Raw genomic sequence first — 19,307 nt, forward strand, 5'->3', positions numbered from 1 at the left:
TCTTTTCCTCTCTGTGACTTCAGTTTTGATATTGAAAAATGATTACTAAAGAAATGAATACATGTTTATGCACCATAGTTGATAATAGTTATAGTATAGACCTAAAAAAGTTAAATATGTGAATAGATATGAAGTTAGATACATATTTTATCATCTTTGTCAGAAATATATTATGGCTGAATCTATTATAATATTTTAGTAAAAAAAATTCTTAGAAGTTTCATTCTTAAAAAGATAATAAAATGAATATTCTTTAGGGGTTCATGGGTCTTCTTCAGCATGTACGATGATGGTTAGCAATATGCATTCTAAATGTTTTTGGTAAAATGACTTATGTTTTAGATTCCTGGGGATAAACTCAATATAGTTAATCTGATCTTAGTTCACATATATTCTATCTATTTTATATACCTGGATTTTTCATTAAACATACTAATTTAGTAGACAGTGTGTTCCAATTTAATTAGGAAAAACTTTACAGATTTGCTTCAGAATAGCCAGGAATTTTGGGGGGTAGATTATGGATAAAAGAAAATGCATTTTGAAATATGGGTGATGAGAATGAACAGGGGGTTCATTGTGCTATCCTTACTGCTTTTACATATGCTTGAATTTTCATAGTAAAGAATCATTATTTTTAACTAACCAGCAAGTAAATTGTTTTAAAAATAATTTAAAATATAACCCACAATGCACTACTTCACATTGTTTATAGCACTGCTATTTCTCAATTTTCTAAGACATAAGGCCACCGCTCTTCACTTACCACACATCTAAAAGTACTTTCCTTCTTTGAATGTCTGTATCATTTTATATTTGTCTCTTCTAGCACCTCCTATCTTGAATTATTATTACTAGTGTATAGTTCTATTTTTGTCTAACTTCCTTTAATAGATTATAAAATTTTTGAAAACAGAAAACATGTATCTGATAATGTTCATTTCTCCTCTATACCCTACATAGTTTCCTACATTTAAGTATTCCATAAATACTGGGTCGGCCAAAAAGTTCTTTTGGTTTTTTTCCATAAGATGGCTCTAGTAGCACTTAGTTGTCTTTAACTTCATTTGAAACAATTTTGTTAGATTGTATTGTGACCGCTGTCATATCAGCATGCAGTTTAAAAAACTTATCAGAATTGGTGAATTTTTGTGTAGCCATTTTAATATTGAAAATGGAAGAAAATACGGAACATTTTTGGCATATTATGCTTTATTATTTCAAGAGAGGGAAAAACACAACTGAAATACAAAAAAAAAAAAAAAAAGATGTATAGTGTATGGAGAAGGTGCCATGACTGATCAAATGTGTCAAAAGTGGTTTGGAAAGTTTCATGCTGGGATTTCTCGCTGGATGATGCTCCATGGTCAGGTAGACCAGTTGAAGTTGACAGCGATCAGATGAAGACATTTATTGAGGACAATCAGCATTATGCCACATGGGAGATAGCTGACATACTCAAAATATCCAAATAAATAAAGTTATTGGTGAAAATGAAAAGTGTGTCTTTTATTTTATGGACAAAACTAAACAAACTTTTTGGCCAAGCCAATATTTGTTAAACAAATAAAAGAATGACTCAAATGGGAATTATTTTATATAAACTGATCCTTTTTTTAAAACTGGCTTTAGATTGAATTATGTGATTTAAGAGAAATCATATTATCTTCATATGTATATATACATACACACACACACACACACACACACACACACATATATATATATATGATTGTTCTTGTAATAAGCTGTATGTATTTTATATTCAACCTTAAGGCTCTTGCTGAAGAGACCAGTGAAGATGAATTTCCCTCGGATGTTGATTTGAATGATCCATACTTTGCTGAAGAAGTTAAAAAAATAGGTAAGCCAGCACACATTTATTGTTTTCAGTTGGAATCAAAAGAAAAAAGGTAACATGGGTGGAAAAAATATAAACTATTCATTCTTTTAAAATTTCTCAAATTTGTATATATCCCTTAGTGCCTTATAAGCAGGTCTGTCCTGTGGGTTATAACCATTGACCAGATCAGGAAAGGTCAGCCTTCCCCCTTTATATACAAGGAGTAATTTCATTGTGGGAGGCTTTTGGTAACGTGATTAATTTAAGTTTACTGCAGATTCCTTTCTGGGAAATATCCTTATAAACAAATTGACTATAAAAGATTGAAAGAAAAATGAATAGTTCTATTCTTGTGTGCTTTCACTGCTTTTTTATAACATATTCACTCTAGGTCTCTCTCTGCAAAGGCTATGAAGAATTGAAGTGTGAAATAAATTTACATTTATGTAGATATATTTTTAAATTTAAAATATTTACATGGTGCTGTATAAAAGCTTTTCTATTCAAATATACAAAAACATCTATGTTTCATATTCTTTTTGCATTTATCCTGCTTTATTGTAGCTGCAAACCAACCTCCTCCCATTTTTTCTTGAATTCCTAAACAACGTGGTATTTGATTTTCTATATCTAAGGATCCTTGTTTCCATTGCCTATGCGCCACTTATTCTTTCCTGAATACTTTTATTTTTACCTTTTTGGTATGTATAAATTCGTGTGGTAAGGTTCAGGCCATACTTGAACAAGTCAATGCAGAGACCACTGTAAGCATTTTTCATTTGTTCTCATGCATTTCGCTTTGCCCTGATTTGAATACCACACACATGAACCCCAAAGGCTTGCGCCTGGCGCAACTCCAATCTGGCATTGTAAAGAGAAGGATTTTATGAAGTTTCCCTGCTTCTTGTCCCTCCTGACTCGTGGGCCAGAATAGTTCTCAACAGGAAAGTCAAAATTGCTCAAAATTATTTCCTGGTTGTTATAGCCTTTTAGCACTGACATTTTATTGATGAAAAGGAGATCAAGATGAATAAACTCCATTATAGGATGTGAGATTCTTAGGAATTGGAAAGGGAAATGGAAACTTAGCATGTTCTGCTTTTTATCATACCTGAGTGGTCATTTCTAGAAGATGATGGATTTTAGTCTTACCCTCTGATTTCAGGAAACCAAGTTTATTATATGGAGAAATGCAAAGCATTATAGTTTCCTTGTTCTCATTCCAAAGTGCTTCATTTGGCATGTGAAATCTGGTCAGATTGCAGAACTCAGGACAGGATTCAAAGAGTAAGTTAAGTTAAATGTTTGATGGTTTGGGGTAGCTTATTTCTTGGAACCAGCACATTTCAATTGTGCAAAAAGCTTTTTCTAAAGTTAATATCAAAAGTTCCAAGGAAAAGTATAGATAAAATTTGCTTGCTTTCAATATACTTTTGATTTTAGAATACTGTATAGGAGTAATTATATGTGGGTGTAAGTTGTCTTTTTAAAGCAAAAAGAATAACAAAGGCTAAAATTTTTTAAATATAAAACCTAGCACTAAAAAATGGTATCTTACCATGTTTATTCATTCATTCTTTCAATAAAGATTTTTGAGTGCCTACCAGGTGCTGAGCACTCTGTTAGGCTAAAGCTACAGCAGTAGTAGTATAAACAAGGTTAGGTCCCTTGAGGAGTGTATGGTTTTAGGGACTGCAGGCTTAACAGGTAAACAAATAAAAATATGAGAATATGGTCAATGTTTTAAAGGAAATAAATATGGCAATATAGAGGATATAATGGGGAAGAAGAAGGAAAGTAGCTTACTTTACATACTGTAGGCAAAGATGGTTTCCCTGAGGTGGTAACATTAAAGCTGAGACCTGTAAAATGAGAAGGAATCAGCTAGAAAAAGCTGGAGGAAGAGCATTACAAATGAGAGAAAAGTGCGTAGAAAACTATGAGGTGAGAAAGAACTTGTTGTATTGGAAAAATTGAGAGACAGTAATAAGGTAGTTCATGAACAGAGAGAGAATTTAATATGAGGCCAGGCTGGATGCAGGGCCTTGCTGTCAGGGCAGCACATTTGGATGTTACTCTTCTGACAATGGGAAGTCACAGAGGGTCTTTAAACAAGTATGTGACATGGTCTAGTGTATGCTGGCCGTAACGTTACTCTGGTTCCTCTGAAGAGGACGGATTGAAGAAAGGCATTGGTGAGACCTGGGAGATCAGGATTTTGCAGAGGTCTAGACATGAGATGATGGCTGATTTAGATGGCACGCCAGTAATGGAATTGGAAGGAGAAAACTGAATGAGATTTGAGATATGTTTTGGAGGTATGCTTGCTGATTTATTTGGATAAGGAAGAAATTTAGCATAACTCTTAGATTTTTGGTTTGAGTCTCCCTGGAAGAATGCTCTTCCATTTACTGAGGAAGGAATTTAGGAACAATAGGTTTGGATGAGAAGTAAAATTGATAAGTTCATTTTGGACATAATTGCTTGAGATATCAATTAGGTATCCAGATGGAGGTTTAGTGTAGAAGATATGCTGAGAAGTCAAAGTATAAATATAGATTACAGATTAATAAAATAGTATTTCAAATCATGGGACTAGAGATAGAAAGCATTGATTAGAGGGGAGAATTCAGGATTGGCTTTGAGGTCAGGTAAAGACTACATAAGGTACTACCTGGAAGGAAGGAAGAAAGCTTAACATATTGTTGACTGGCAATTTTATACAAAAGCTATGCCATATCACTGGCTGTTGAATATGAAAATGAAGCAATCAAAATAAACTTCAGTATACTTTATTTATACATAATGTATTAAAATGAAACTTTGTAAATATCTTCTATATAATTTTCAATAGCTTTTTTGGTATGGTAAACTATATAGCAGTTTGAAAACATGAGTTTATTCACGACCGGTCAACATTAAGAAACTGAGAAGGAGCAGCATTAATGTTCATAAGAGTATATAGTTCAAATCCCAGAGATATTTTAAGCCAAATGGACTCGGGTACATTTATAATACCTTTGCCCTAGGCAGTCCTATAGAACTGAATGTATAGTCTTCAAAATAGGGAAGAATTGAGTTCATTGATTGATACCAGAGCTGGTGTTTGGCTTGGATTAGGGGCCAGTTTGAATACTAGAAATCTTTTCTAATTTATCATTCTCTTTTTTCCCTTTACACTATAAACTTGCTGTAATTTTTCTGTTTTTTCTAAACTGCAAATGACATCAAATGTAGTTTCAAAAATGTAATGTACTCCTAGAATAAAGCACAAGTTCTTGTTTTCTTTTAGAAATGAAATACTGGAAAATTTTTCTTGTTGTCTAATTGCATAACCTTCTTAATAAGATTTTGTTTTTGACGAAATAGGAGTGAAATAAAGTACATTACATGTAAGAATACCCCATTAAAATGTTTCCTTTGTCTTGACAACTTTGGATATTTGATAAACCACCTTGAAAATTTAATAATATGTTACACATATTTGATTCATTCAGCCAGTATGTTGAGTGCTTACCATGTACTGCTCATACATTGTATTACAGTTTGCAAATGCTTTTATATTCATTCTGTCCTCTAATCCAAACTTCAGCCCATTTTATAAATGAGTAAACTGAAACCCAAGAAACATAGTTGAATTTTGCAAGGGCCAGATGGTAGAACCTGAATCCTAATAGGCTCCCTTTACTTTTTGTAATTCTATAAGTACATGGTATCTATCAAAGCCAGAGCCAGGACCCATATGTATAAGAGGTGGACGTAAAGAATTCCTGGATTTCCAAGCAAAGCCAGAATGCCGTGTTACAGAGGAAGATTAACAGACTGCATCTGATTATGGGCAAGTGATCTGGAATGCAGGAATGTTTTGCAAAAAGAGTGAATCTCTATGAGGTTTACCACTACTGTCTGATCAGTACTGAGAACACGTCTGCCCTCTAGTGAATTGTTTTTTAAAGAATATTTTATTGATTATGTTGTTACAGTTGTCCTAATTTCTTAACCCTTTGTGCCCCTCTTCCAGCAATACCACCCCCCTTAGTTCATGTCCATGGGTCATGCATATAAGTTCTTTGGATTCACCCTTTCCTATATTATTCTTAACTTCCCCCTGTCTATTTTGTACCAACCAATTGAGCTTCTTAATTCCTGCACCATTTCCCCATTTCTCCCCCTTCCTCCTCCCAGCTGATAACCCTCCAATGATCCCCATACCTATGATTCTGTTCCAGTTCTGGTTTGCTTAGTTGGATTTTGTTTTTATTTTTTAGATTCAGTTGTTGATAGTTGTCAGTTTTGTTCTCATTTTAATATTCATAGTTTTGATCTTCTTTTTCTTAAATAAGCCCCTTTAACATTTTATATAATAACGGCTTGGTGATGATGAACTCCTTTAGCTTTACCTTGTCTACGAAGCACTTTATCTGCCCTTCCATTCTAAATGATACCTTTGCTGGATAGAGTAATCTTGGTTGTAGGTCCTTGCTTTTCATCACATTGAATACTTGTTACCAGTCCCTTCTTGCCTGCAAAGTTCCTTTTGAGAAATCAGCTGATAATCTTATAGGCACCCCTTTGTAGGTAACTCTCTACTTTTCTCTTGCTGCTTTTAAGATTCTCTGTTTATCTTTAACCTTCGGCACTTTAATTATGATGTGTCTTGGTGTGGTCCTCTTTGGGTCTAGCTTGTTTGGGACTCTCTGTGCTTGCTGGACTTGTATGTCTATTTCCTTCACCAGTTTTGGGACGTTTTCCTTCATTATTTGTTTACATAACCTTTCAATTCCTTGCTCTTCCTCTTCTCCTTCTGGCACTCCTGTGATTTGGATGTTGGCACGTTTAAAGTTGTCCCAGAGGTTCCTAAGCCTCTGCTCATTTTTTTCAATTCTTGTTTCCTCATTCTGTATTAATTGACTGTTTTTTTCTTCCTCATGTTCCAAATCATTGATTTGAACCCCGGGTTCCTTCCCCTCATCATTGGTTTTGTGTGGATTTTTCTTCATTTCATTTAGCATAGCCTTCACTTCTTCCCTTATGTGTCTGCCATACTTAAGCATATCTGTCAAGACTGTGAGCATCTTTACCACCACTGTTTTGAACTCTACATCTGTTAGATTGGCTATCTCCTTGTCGCTTAGTTCTCCCACTGGAAGCTTGATCTATTTCCTCTTTTGGGCCATATTTCTCTGTCTTCTCATCTTGACAGGCTCCTGTGTTTGCCTCTGTGTCTTAGGTAGAGCTGTTCCACCTGTTACATTTAAGGGGCGGAGCCTTAGGTATTTGTCAGTACTGGCCGACCTGTTTCACCACTTTGTGGTGCTGTGTGGGAGGGAGGGGTCCAAGAGGGAACAATGCCGCTAGCTCAGCACTCGCCCCTTTTCCAGGCACTTTTCCCACTTCCGTATAGGACTGGTGCCCCTCTAGCTGTTGCCCTGGCCGTTGCTCCCAGAGTGAGTGGGTCTGCAGATGTCCTAAAACTGTGGGAGCCCTTTAAACAAGCGGAGTCTGACGAGAGACCTACAGTTTCTTCCTCCGCCCCAACCCCCACTGGTTTGCACAGTCAGAAGCAATGAGGCTTTATTTACCCCGGTGCTGGAAATGTGGGCTGCACAGTCTGGTCTGGTGCTGGGAGTGCTCCCCAGGTGTCCCTCCCAACTTTTTAAAATGTATGACTGCACTTTCCACCGCCCTGCCGCCGCTGCTGCTGCCACCACCACCACACCGCATCCTCTTCCCGGCTCTGCCCCTCCTACCTGTCTGGATGAATATTTCTTCTTTATATCTTTGTTTGCTGGACTTCCATGCACTCGATTTTCTGGAACTTCTGGTTGTCTCTAATTTTGAGGTAGTTGTATTTCTTCTTAGTTGTGGAGGGAGGCACAGCATGTCTCTCTAGGCCTCCATCTCGTCCGGAAGTCCTCTAGTGAATTCTTTTAACTGCTCTCTCATAAGAAGTGCTTAACTAAACCCTCTGGAGGAAAACTTTTATGGAAACAGTTCTATGACATTACAAGTAATGAAAATTGGAATTTCTTACAAATAGTGATTTTACAGATCAACTTTTTGCAACACATCTTTTTCTTATATGTACTTTGTTACATTTTCTGTTTAAAGGAATAGTAGCTCAATAAGGTTTTTGTTTTTTTTTTAACTATAAAACTATTAACACCTGATTTTCTGTCTCTGTTAGTATTCAACTTATTAGAATCAATTCGTATGTACTTCCTGCAGACCTAAGAGGTGCGGTTTTTTGCTTGCCAAGTGATTCACTGAAAAATAAAGATGATGTTTCAGAATAGGACTTATTTCCATCATACTTTTCATTTAACTTAGGTCTGAAAAGTTTACAGAGTGGAAAAAGTGCTTTTAAAAAATACAAACTAAACTGTGCCCTCTTAATATGATCTTCTTAACAGTGCAGAAAGGATCTCTACACATTATTTTATCTCTTGGCTAAACAGTTCAGCCTAGCACACAGTAAATTCTTTGTGAGCAAAGAAATTTTCATTACACTAAAATTGGATATCATTTTAACCCTGACCATTGTGGGGCTTCTTTTTTTCCTCCCTTGCTACAGTCTTTCTTTCAAGTTTATTTTATGACTTTCACCAGGTTGTTATAAAATCCGGAACAGTTCATTGTGGGCTCTTTGAAATTATTTCCCACAGCTGTGTGTAAAGATCTTTATCTCCTTTATGTATTAATCATATACAGCCTGATTCTTTTGTCCCTGCCACAGAATGATCTTCCATATTTGTCACTTGTCCATTCATTTAAAAAGGAGCTCTTACCTTGAGAGTACAGGAACAGAGGTAAACTTAGGGTATGAGAGTCAGACCCCAAAAAAGTGAAACCTTGATGATACTTACATATGTAAATACATACACATATTTAAAACAGAAAAAAAAAGTCATAATCTTAAAGTGGATACATCATTCCCCGAAAAACATTTGAAATAGGAGCAATAAAGATTTTCATTCTAGGGAGAAGGACTGCATAAAATAGTATTTCTTCTTGTAAGTACAGACAGATGCCTTGGTCACTGTTACAGGGAGAACATTTGATAAAGAAGGAGTGTAGTGTGGTGGTAGCCTGAGATACAGTGCATGGGTTTCAGTTACGGTTCTTTCACTTACTAAACATTACACAAATCATTTAGTTTCTCTGTGCTTCAGTTTCCTCATCCACAGAATGTAGATTATAATAAATAATAGAATCTATTTCATATCATTTTTAAGAGGATTAAATAGTTAATATGTGTGAAGGCAATAGAACATAGTATCTTTACTGTGCCTGCCATAGAAGGTGCTATGTAAACATTAATCATTATTTTAGAGACCGTTGGCTTCTTTGCATTGAAAATAATAGAACACAGCTTATTCAAAGAAGGCAGTGTCCAGCAGTTCAGAGATCGGCTTTGTGTATTAATGCTCTAGACTAACACAACATGGCTTTGTAGATTCTGAACCTTCTCACTTTCCAGACTCTTTCATATGTTAGCACCCGGAAAGCAGCTTCCTTTGAACCCCTCGAAATAGAAAGAAAAAATGAGGCATCAGTATGATCACCAAGGAATCTAGGACATCTTATATATAGTCAGATTATCATAACAATAATTGCAAGCACTTTATAGCACCATGTGGCAGGCATTAACTGAGCTCTTCACATTTACTGATTGATTTAGTCCTCACAACAACACTGTGAGGTAGGTGCTGTTGTTGTAATCTGCATTTTACAGGTAAGGAAACAAGCACAAACTGCCACAGCTAGAATGTGGTGAAGCCAGAATTTAAACCCAGGCTAACTGCTCCAGGTCAAGTGACCTAAACTGCTGCACATTACTACCTCTCATTTAGGACAAGAACATCACAACTAACACATTGTGGTCTCCAGAAGTCCTAGAGTCCCTAAAAATAAAAGCAGTTTTCCAATCGGAAGCCACTTTTACAATACTTGATTTTGCCTAATAATAAAGTAGAAAGTTAACCAAAGATCAGATTTGTCTTTAGAGAAGGAGAAAGCGCTTTGTTAAACTATTGCTTACAGATAATTACTGTCAGATTGTTATTATAAAGATGACTTTTTCATTTTGCAGATGAGTTTTTATATGCAGAGTTTTAAGCATATGCTAAAATTAATATGGGGATTTCTTTAGTTATTCTCATGCTAAGAAAATATGATTTTTTAATTTAAGATAAATTAGTTTTACCGTGTATTTTCTCATAAGGTTTTTCTTTCCTTAATGTATAAGTCTTCAGTCTACTTGCATTTATTTGCCTGTGCATTATGAAATAAGACAATAGCTTGATTTTTTTTTTTCAGAACAAAACAAATGACCCTCCACGAGTTATTGATAACCCCTTCTTTTTTCAGTGATGTGTGATGTTACATTTTATTATTATATATTAAGCTGTTTTTTTCATTATACAGTACAGTATTTTTTGTTTTTTTTCACTTTGTAGTATCTTTTAGTACATTGTATCACTAGTACATTTAGTACATTGTATCAAATCTATCTTGTTAATCTTTGTAGAGATTTCCTTGAATGAAATTTTGTTTGGAATTTTATTAAATGTATATATTTTATCATGATTGGATATAGAATTTTATCAAATACTATTCTATATCTATTGAAATGACCTTACGGTTTTTCTTTCTTAGTTGATGATATAATTATACATGACCTTCAGAAGAAATTGCTTTTTTATAATATTCAGTCACCCCATCCAGATGTATTATATTTATTCCATTCATACCCATAGTCATTTCTCAGTAATAATGTTTTTAATTTCTCTAGTTTTTATACATCTACTGATAAGATTATCTCTAGAAATACTGCATTTTTGTTCCTAAGATAAACATATTGTTGCTGATAATCTTGTAATTTTTAACTCTCCTGTTTTTTGTGCCAGGTATAAAAGAAAAGAAAAAATCAATGAAATCTGCAAAAGATAGCACATCTCCAGAGGAAGAAGCTGAAATAGAAAAGCAAAAGGTGAAACGATTATTGTGACATACTTATTTGATAATTGAGATGTAATTTAAATGAAGTTATTCACATGAGTTTCTAATGTCCCTTCCTAATAAAAAAAATAATAACTGATTTTAGCAATAAAGTTTATAAATTATAAAACATATAATATTTTAGCAGCATATTTTTAAAATACCATTTTTGACAAAACATTTATCTAATTAATACAAAGTAAAATTTACCTAAAACCCAAGATGTGTCCTTTGATGATGAAGAGGAAAATATCTCATTATTAAAAACTCTTAATATAATTGACACAAAAATACTACGATTAAAACCTAAATAATTTTGCCATAAGTTTTAATTTAATCTGAATCTGTCCTACAATACAGATTTCACTTTTGTGGCTTGTCAAATGCTAATTTTACTCTTTTTATTATTGTAAAAATCATAAGTTTAACGTATAAAAATAAAGTCTTTCTTAGAAATGCAGCGAACCTTTTCTTCAGTGACTCCAAAGATCCATGTGACAGAGTATTACATATTTTTGCTGAGGCGGAATTGGAGCCCACAATATCCCTATGACTGACATTCACATCACTACCTGGGAGTGAGCCTGACTGGTGACCTAAACTCTGCATCTTAATGGGTCTTTTCTTTTCTCCATTTGTTGATTAGACAGTAATACTCATAGAGTTAAGGGGCACAAAAGATAATCTTTTTTGTGGAAAATGGCTTGAAAAAGAAAGCCAACTGTACATGCCAGTGATGGAAGTAAAAGGAAATTAAAGCAGTCTAAAGTAATAATATTGGAAGATTCACAAAAGTCTGGCAGCATACTCTGTGTTTTCTCTAGAATACATGGTTGTTTGCTTGATTCTTAAGGATTCACATTTAATCCCATCTTATGTCAGTAGAAAATTCTTATTTAGTGAAAAGGACACTATATTATATTTCAGAAGCAAATATTAAGACCCCTTCACAGAAATGTATCAATATTGAAACAAGTCAAAAGAAAAAAATTTCTTGTTGTTAAAATATGTGTTTAAAAAGTAGTTTGTACAAAACACTGTTGTATATTTGAACTTTTGTTTTTCTCTTTATAGGCTGAAATGGCTTTGCTCATGATGGATGAGGAGGAAGAGAGCAAGAAACACTTCAATTACAACAAGATTGTAGAGCACCAGAATCTGAGCAAAAAGAAGAAAAAACAGCTAATGAAAAAGAAGGAATTACTAAAAGATGACTTTGAGGTAACCAGGGATGGAAGTCATTAGCCTTTTAAAGCTGGTGTTGAATCTAGACTCAGATCTGTAGAATAAAATTAAGTATAGGTAAAGTTACCCATGAGATACCTTAGAAAGGGCCATGGAGCCAAAACTACCATCTTTTAGTCCTACACAGTCAGTACATTCCCAGGTGGATCAAATCATTGTTTCTTTGGTTGAGCACCAGATGAAGTAGCAGGCTTATATTTTGGTAGCCATGTTGCACAAAATAGGTAACTTTCAATGTTAGAATCATTGAAAGGTTATCTATGCAGTGTGATGCTCACTTGGAAAGGATGTGCATAATTAAGCCCAACTGAGAAATAACAGATTAATGTCCCATTGTGTCACCCTCTCACTGTGTACAGTAGCCAGTGCTGTAAGCCATGCTTTTGTATTGATTTTTTATTTCCATTGCTCCCTCTTTTTCTACTTTTTGCTAAATACATATTTCTAATGACCACATAGTCCCCGTGCATGAGTTTGAGCCCTGTGCAGAAAATCTACAAAAAATTGGCTGGAACTACTTAATGCCTTCCAACCACTAACACAGAAGAATAGACCTAGAAGAATATGAAGAAGTTTTTAATTTGTTCAGAGAATGGAGAGGAACATACAGATAATTTCTGAGTAGCATGTAGAGGGATATAAATATCACTGTAGTTCCCTTTCAAGGAGATTGTCATTGCATAATAAGAACTGTGAGTCCTTCATGTAGTGGTCTAAGAGTAGGCCTTAAAATTCCATTGAAGATCTGTGGGAAAACAATTTTCTAATGAAGCTATGCAAAATGCTCACATTTATATTTTATATAATCAACCACTCACTGACTTTTTTTTTTCAGTTATAGTTGACATTTAATATTATATTAGTGTCAGTGTACAGCATAGTGTATAGTTTACGAAATAATTTCCCCCACCCTTATCTCTCTCTCCTTACCCCACCCCCACCAATAACAACTCACTGACTTAAAATTTTGCTGCATTTCTGAGCCTTTTAGTTTACTAATTTATTTTGATTTTCCTTTTGGACTTACAGGTAAATGTTAAGGATTCACGGTTTCAGGCAATGTATACTTCCCACTTGTTCAATTTGGATCCTTCAGATCCTAATTTCAAGAAAACAAAAGCTATGGAAAAAATCCTTGAGGAGAAAGCCCGGCAGAGAGAACAAAAAGAACAAGAACTTATTCAGGCAATAAAGAAAAAAGAGAGTGAAATTCAGAAGGAATCAGAAAAGAGGTCCATTGATCCTGCCTTGTCAATGTTGATTAAATCGGTAAAGAACAAAACAGAGCAGTTTCAAGCAAGAAAAAAACAAAAAGTCAAATAGCTACATGTTGTTTCTTTTTAGATTGAGAATGTGATCTCCCTGAAGTTTACAGAAATGGTAGAAAGAATACTTACTGGGAACAAAGCTACCTTCAGAATATGAATAAAGTCTTATTCTGACCATTGAAAAATTTCTCTCATATATAACAGGTAGACTTAATTGTGGATGATTGACAAATTAGTGTTTTATAGGATTTATAAAGGCTTTATATTATATGAAATTCAGTTCATACTAGAAGATTATTCTACAGTCGCCTTCTTTAAAGACTACAATGCTATGTAAAAAAGTAGATCAGTGCCGAATTTGTTTTTTTAGCCCTAATGGATGGAAACCAATAACTTTCTTTGTTGTTTAATCATATTTATTATAGTTTTTTAATGAAATTAACTTGTAAATAAAAGTGAAAAATATTTTTATTATTTTGTATAGCAGTGATTTATTTCATTTTATGCACCTCAAATAAATTACTCTCTGGAAAGATATCTGAATAACTTTCTTCTGTAAGAGGACAACTCCATGAAGATGCAAGTCCAGGTTTGCATTGCTCTTAATTATATTTGAAATGTTTGTGAGCTCTGCAATTACTTTTTTATTTGTAGTAACAGAAATTTTTTTCATCTATCCTTCAGATTTTTGGAATGCTTGGGAGGGTGGATATGTTGCTATAGAGTTTAAGGAATCTTAATTCTTTTTAAAATTAAAACATTCAAGGCCTTCATCCTCCTGATCTCATCTAGTTTAAGTTTTATAAACTCTTCACTTTCTACTTAGGAGGAAAATTAGGTTTGCTGTTTAAATAAATGAAAATAGAAACCAAAATGTTCACTGGGAACAAATGGTTAATATGGTAGCTTCTAAAAGACATTCAGAGTTTGGCCAGCTTTGTGGTTAATTTTTTGGTACAAAAAATTTAACTCTTCCAATGTATTTTTTTCCAAGAATAAAAGTATATTAAAACAGTGATCAAGATAATAAGAGTGTATGTGCAGACTCTTGAACAGGAGGAGGAAAAAGAGGACATTTAAATTACTTATTACAACAGAAGGAAAATGCAGAGTATTGGGCAGGGAATTGTTTTTTTTTTTTGTTTTTTTTTTGTTTTTTGTTTTAACCATAAACCATTGACATTGTTAGGTAATTTAGCAAAAAAAGCATTTTTCCTGTTAATCAGTGTGAACTTCCTGATGTCTACTCATCATTGAAAGATCATGAATCTTAATATGTTTACAAATATAGTCTATAGTTATGTAATTATTTATATTTCATTTATGCAAGGAAAAATACTTGTTTCTTTTAAACTGTTTGATTTTAATAGGGATTACTCAGAGTTTGATTTCAAGATTCCTGGGAAACTTAGCCCTTTGGTTTCTGATAGATTTAGTTTGAGTTCTTGTTTTTGAGCCTTTTGTTTTTAAGTCACTGTATTTCATTGTAAATCTCATTTAATTAGGCACATAATAGATTATAACAAGTAAATTGAGCACATAAGTTATGCACAGCCCTGGCTTCCTTTCTCAAAGAGTTGATATTTTTTTAGGTAGAAAAAGAAATGAAAATAGCATTATTAGGTATTATATTAAATAAACATTCTACATCAAGAATTTAGACTCTCAATAAATAATTGCTGGTAGTAAAACTCAGGATAAAAATTAGCCACTGTTACAATTAAGCAAACAATTTGGTGGTAGTTTGTATAACTTAATATCATGTTTATTTAGATTTTTGTTGCTGTTGTTGGAACTGTGGAGAATAGGTCAGCATTATAGCATCTAGAGTCATAAATGGCTTAAAACCAAGTGAAGCTCTTGTCTCTCAGACTTTCATCAGCAGTATTGGGGACCAGGTTGGTACCCATTGTCATTGCTACTTACTGTCTCTGAGGAAGATACATTAGAGACACAAGCAGGACAGTAATGTCTGCACTCATGCCATATTCTACTTACTAGGCCAAAGTTAGGTAACATCTTGGCCATTTTTTTGCTCATTAGAATTATTTGGTGGAATTTTTAAAATTCCAGTGGCCAGTCTGCATCCTAGACCTATAAAATTTATATGTATGAGGTAAGAGCCAGTCATTTTATAAAGCTCCATTGGTGATTCCAATGTGCAAGCCAATGTTGAGGGCCACTTCTTTAGAAGGAAAAAAAAAGCCCAAACATTTTCTTTTTGGTCCACCATATCGGAAATGAATGAACTTGGTATCAGCTCTATTAGCTCTTGCTGCTAACCACCCAAAACATAGTGGCTTGAAATAGCAAACATTTATTATTTTTCATGAATCTGTGGGTTGCCTAGGCAATTAGGATCTAGGCCAGCTCAGCTGCTGAACTGGGGCTTGTTGGGACTCCACATTAAATCAGATGACTGAGATAGCAAGGGGATCTCTCATCTTAATACAGGCTTTTTCACATGGTAACAGAAGGGTTACCAGCTACAAGAGAGGGTAAGTCCCAATGCACAAGTACTTTCCAAGACTATCAGAGGCTATTTTCCATTGGCCAAAACCAAAATCAAAAACAGCAGAGTTAATGCAAAAGAAGCCACATACAAAGAGACGAATTGGGGTCCATTATTAAAAATACTCATAGGTTTCTTCTTCAGTGGAAAGGGATTTAGTATAAGGTTTTTCCAGTTTCTGGCAATAAAGCCGCTACTCATTTGTAGGTGTTTGTGAAACAGGTTTTCTTGGGTTGATACTAGGAGTGGAATCCCGGCTTCTATGGTAAGTATATGTTTATAATAAACTGCAAAAAAATTTTTTACCCTAGTAGTTGAATTATTTTGTATTCCCACCAAGAATATGAGTTCCAGTCGCTCAGCATCTTCATCCACCAGCATTTAAAATTGTCAGTTGGTGTTTTGTTTTTGCCATTCTAATGAACGTGTACTGGTATCTCATAGTGGTTCTGTAATTTGTATTTCCCTGATATCTTTTTCTGTGCTTACTTATCATCCACATATTTTCTTTGGTGAAGTGTTTCTTGAGATCTTTTGCCCAATTTTTTAAATTGAGTTACTTGTTTCCCTATTATTAAATTTTATGAGTTTATTCATCTAGATACTTTGTCATATATATGATTTTCAAATATTTTCTCCTGCCATTGCTTGATTTTTCATTCTTTTAATAGTCTTTCATAGAACAAAGTATTTTTTATTTTTATAAAGTCTGATTTATCCATTTTTTTTTAATGGGTTGTCATATCTAAGAATATTTTGACTAACCCGAGGTTACAGACTTGTTTCCCTGTGTTTACTTTTAAAAGCCTTACAGCCCTGAGTGGTGTGGATCAGTGGTTCAATTCCCAGTCAGGACACATGCCTGGGTTGTGGGCTAGGTACCTGGTTGGGAGCATGCGAGAGGCGAACAATCGATGTTTCTTTACCTCTCTTTCTCCCTCCTTTCCCTTCTCTTTAAAAATAAATAAAAGCTTTTTTTTTTTTAAGAGACTGAAAGCCTTACACTTTTAGGCATGTGCTGCAAGGGGGAACACGCTCCCCCCCATAAAAAGAGGAATTATCTTTTGGAGGGCGGGCCCCTTGTAGTACAGGCTTCATCCGCTAGGTGAGTGTTCTAGGAACCCATCAGTAGCAGTGTACCAGCTGGTGGTGATGTGATAGACTGTGTTCAGCTTCAATGAGTATTTTTTGGAAGGCTCAACATATTTGCCCATTTCATAATGGTGATTTACCAGCGCACCAGCCCACACCACACTGAGTGTTCAGCAGTTTTTGACCAAAAACTGCATTATTCCATGCCCCACCCTTCCTATTCACCCCTTCTCTTCCAAGAAATTTTGTTTCCCCGGATGAAAAAGCCCTCAAAGGGAAAAATTTTGCTGATGTTGAAGAGATGAAACAAAAGACGGCAGAAGCACTGAAAGACATCAAAATCAACGAGTCAAAAACTTGAGCAGTGGAGAAAAGGTCTTGATAAGTGTATTGCATCAAATGGAGAGTACTTTGGAGGTGACTGAAGTTAAACATGTAAGAATAAATACACAATTTTTTATAAATTCTGCTTTAGGGGGTTCTCCCATGTGTGTATATATAGACTTATTATAGGTAATATAAGGAATTGATCGCTATGATCTGAATGTCGTGGGGTTTTTGGTTTTTTTTGTTTGTTTTTGTAATAACTGAAAACTAAATCACCCAGATGTCCTTCAATGGGCAAATAGTACTACAGAGCTATAAAAGGTCTTGTAACTATTCATGTACCATATGCAACATCTCCAGAGAATAATGCTGAGTAGAAAGAGCCAACCCCAAGGGTTATATACTATATAATCCCACTTATATGACTTTCTTGAAATAACAAAATTAAGGAAATGGAGGACAGATTAGAGGTTGCCAGTGGTTAAGGAAAGGGAGTGGTATGAAAGAGTATAGTTATAAAAGGGCAATATCAGTTATTCTTGTGATAATGAAAATATTCTTGTGACTTGTGATATGTATACCTACACATGTGATAAAATTATATAAAACTGCACAAATGAGTATAAGTGAAATGGGAAATTGAATAAGACCAAATGCACTGTATCAATGTCAATATTCAGACTGCAATATTGTGCTATAAGTCACTGTGAGGAAGCTGGGTGAAAGGTACACAGATCTCTGTTATTTCTTAACAAGTGCATGTAAGTCTGCAGTTATCTCAAAATAAAACAATTAAAAATCAACAATTTTTTGAGTATTTCTGAACTCTACTTCATTACTCCATGTTTATCCGGTTGCCAGCACCACACTATATTCATTACTGCAACTTTCTAGTAAGTCTTTCAACTTTTTTCTATCTCAGCATTATTTTGGCCATTCTAGCTCCTTTGCCTTTCCATATAAATTTTGAAATCAGCTTCTTGATACCTACAAAATTCCTGCTGGGATTTTTATCCTAGTCAAAATCAATAAAGAATTGGCACGTGAATAATACTGAATCTTTCCAAATCATAAGCATGGTATATTGCTCCATTTCTTTAGGTCTTTGATTTCTTTCATTTGTATTTTGTAGTTTTAGTATACAAATCATACGTATGTTTTTTTAGTTTATACCTTTGTATTTCACTGTTTTATGTTATTGTAAATGGTATTTTTATTTCATTTCCAGTTATTTATTACTAGAATATAGAAATACAATTGATTTTTGTATCTAGTGACCTTGTGTCCTACAACTTTGCTTAAACTTATTAATTTTAGAAGATTTTTGGATCCTTTGAGATTACTCCCTGAAGACAATCATGTCATTTATGAATAAAAATAGTTTAATTTCTTTTCTTCTGATCTGTGTATCTTTGTTTCTTTTCCTTCCTTTAGTACACTTGCTAGAACTTCCAGTGCAATGTTGAATAGAGATGGTGAGAGCAGGCTTTTTTGCCTAGTTCCCCTTCTAAGCAGGGAGCCCCCATTTAGTCTTTCATCATTAAGTATGATGTTATCTGAAGATACCCTTAGGTAAATAAAGTTATTTTCCTTGTTTGCTGCGTTGTTAATCATGAAAGGATATTGAATCATTTCAAATACTTTTTTAGTGTCTGTTGATTTGAAATATTGAACCAGCCCTGTATTCTGGAATAACCTCCACTTCTTGTAGTATCTTTTTAGTATGGACTATTTTGCCCTTTTTTGAGACTACCGCTGATCATTTATCCATATTTCTCTTTGGAAAGAAGAGAAGGTACCAGGGATTAGATATATGAAAGCCATAAGAATCCAAGACTCGCTTCAAAAATGTGTCCAATGTGAACAGGCTGTAGACACACCATAATGACCTATGCTACCCTGGTGAAAATCGCAATCCCAAATTTGCAGACAATGTTTTACCATGATGTTTTAACACATTCTGTGCCCTACAGAGGAACCATTAATAATGGACCATTTTAAAGTACTGCAAAAGTAAGAA

The 19,307-nt window shown here is 34.3% G+C and overlaps 1 protein-coding gene across 1 annotated transcript in view; it reads left to right on the forward strand.

The window, feature by feature from the left end:
- Positions 1-13,827, forward strand: part of ESF1 (ESF1 nucleolar pre-rRNA processing protein) — a 70,386-nt gene extending 56,559 nt beyond the window's left edge. The window contains exons 11-14 of the mRNA XM_090286042.1: positions 1,777-1,864; positions 10,753-10,835; positions 11,918-12,064; positions 13,118-13,827. Of these exons, the coding sequence (XP_090142168.1) occupies positions 1,777-1,864; positions 10,753-10,835; positions 11,918-12,064; positions 13,118-13,411 (612 nt within the window). The 3' untranslated portion in view covers positions 13,412-13,827. The remainder of the gene's footprint in view (positions 1-1,776; positions 1,865-10,752; positions 10,836-11,917; positions 12,065-13,117) is intronic.
- Positions 13,828-19,307: the final 5,480 nt, after the last annotated feature.

This window comes from Furipterus horrens, unplaced genomic scaffold (genome assembly GCF_987537825.1).
Source record: "Furipterus horrens unplaced genomic scaffold, mFurHor1.1.pri manual_scaffold_8, whole genome shotgun sequence".
Classification (NCBI taxonomy): Eukaryota; Metazoa; Chordata; class Mammalia; order Chiroptera; family Furipteridae; genus Furipterus; species Furipterus horrens.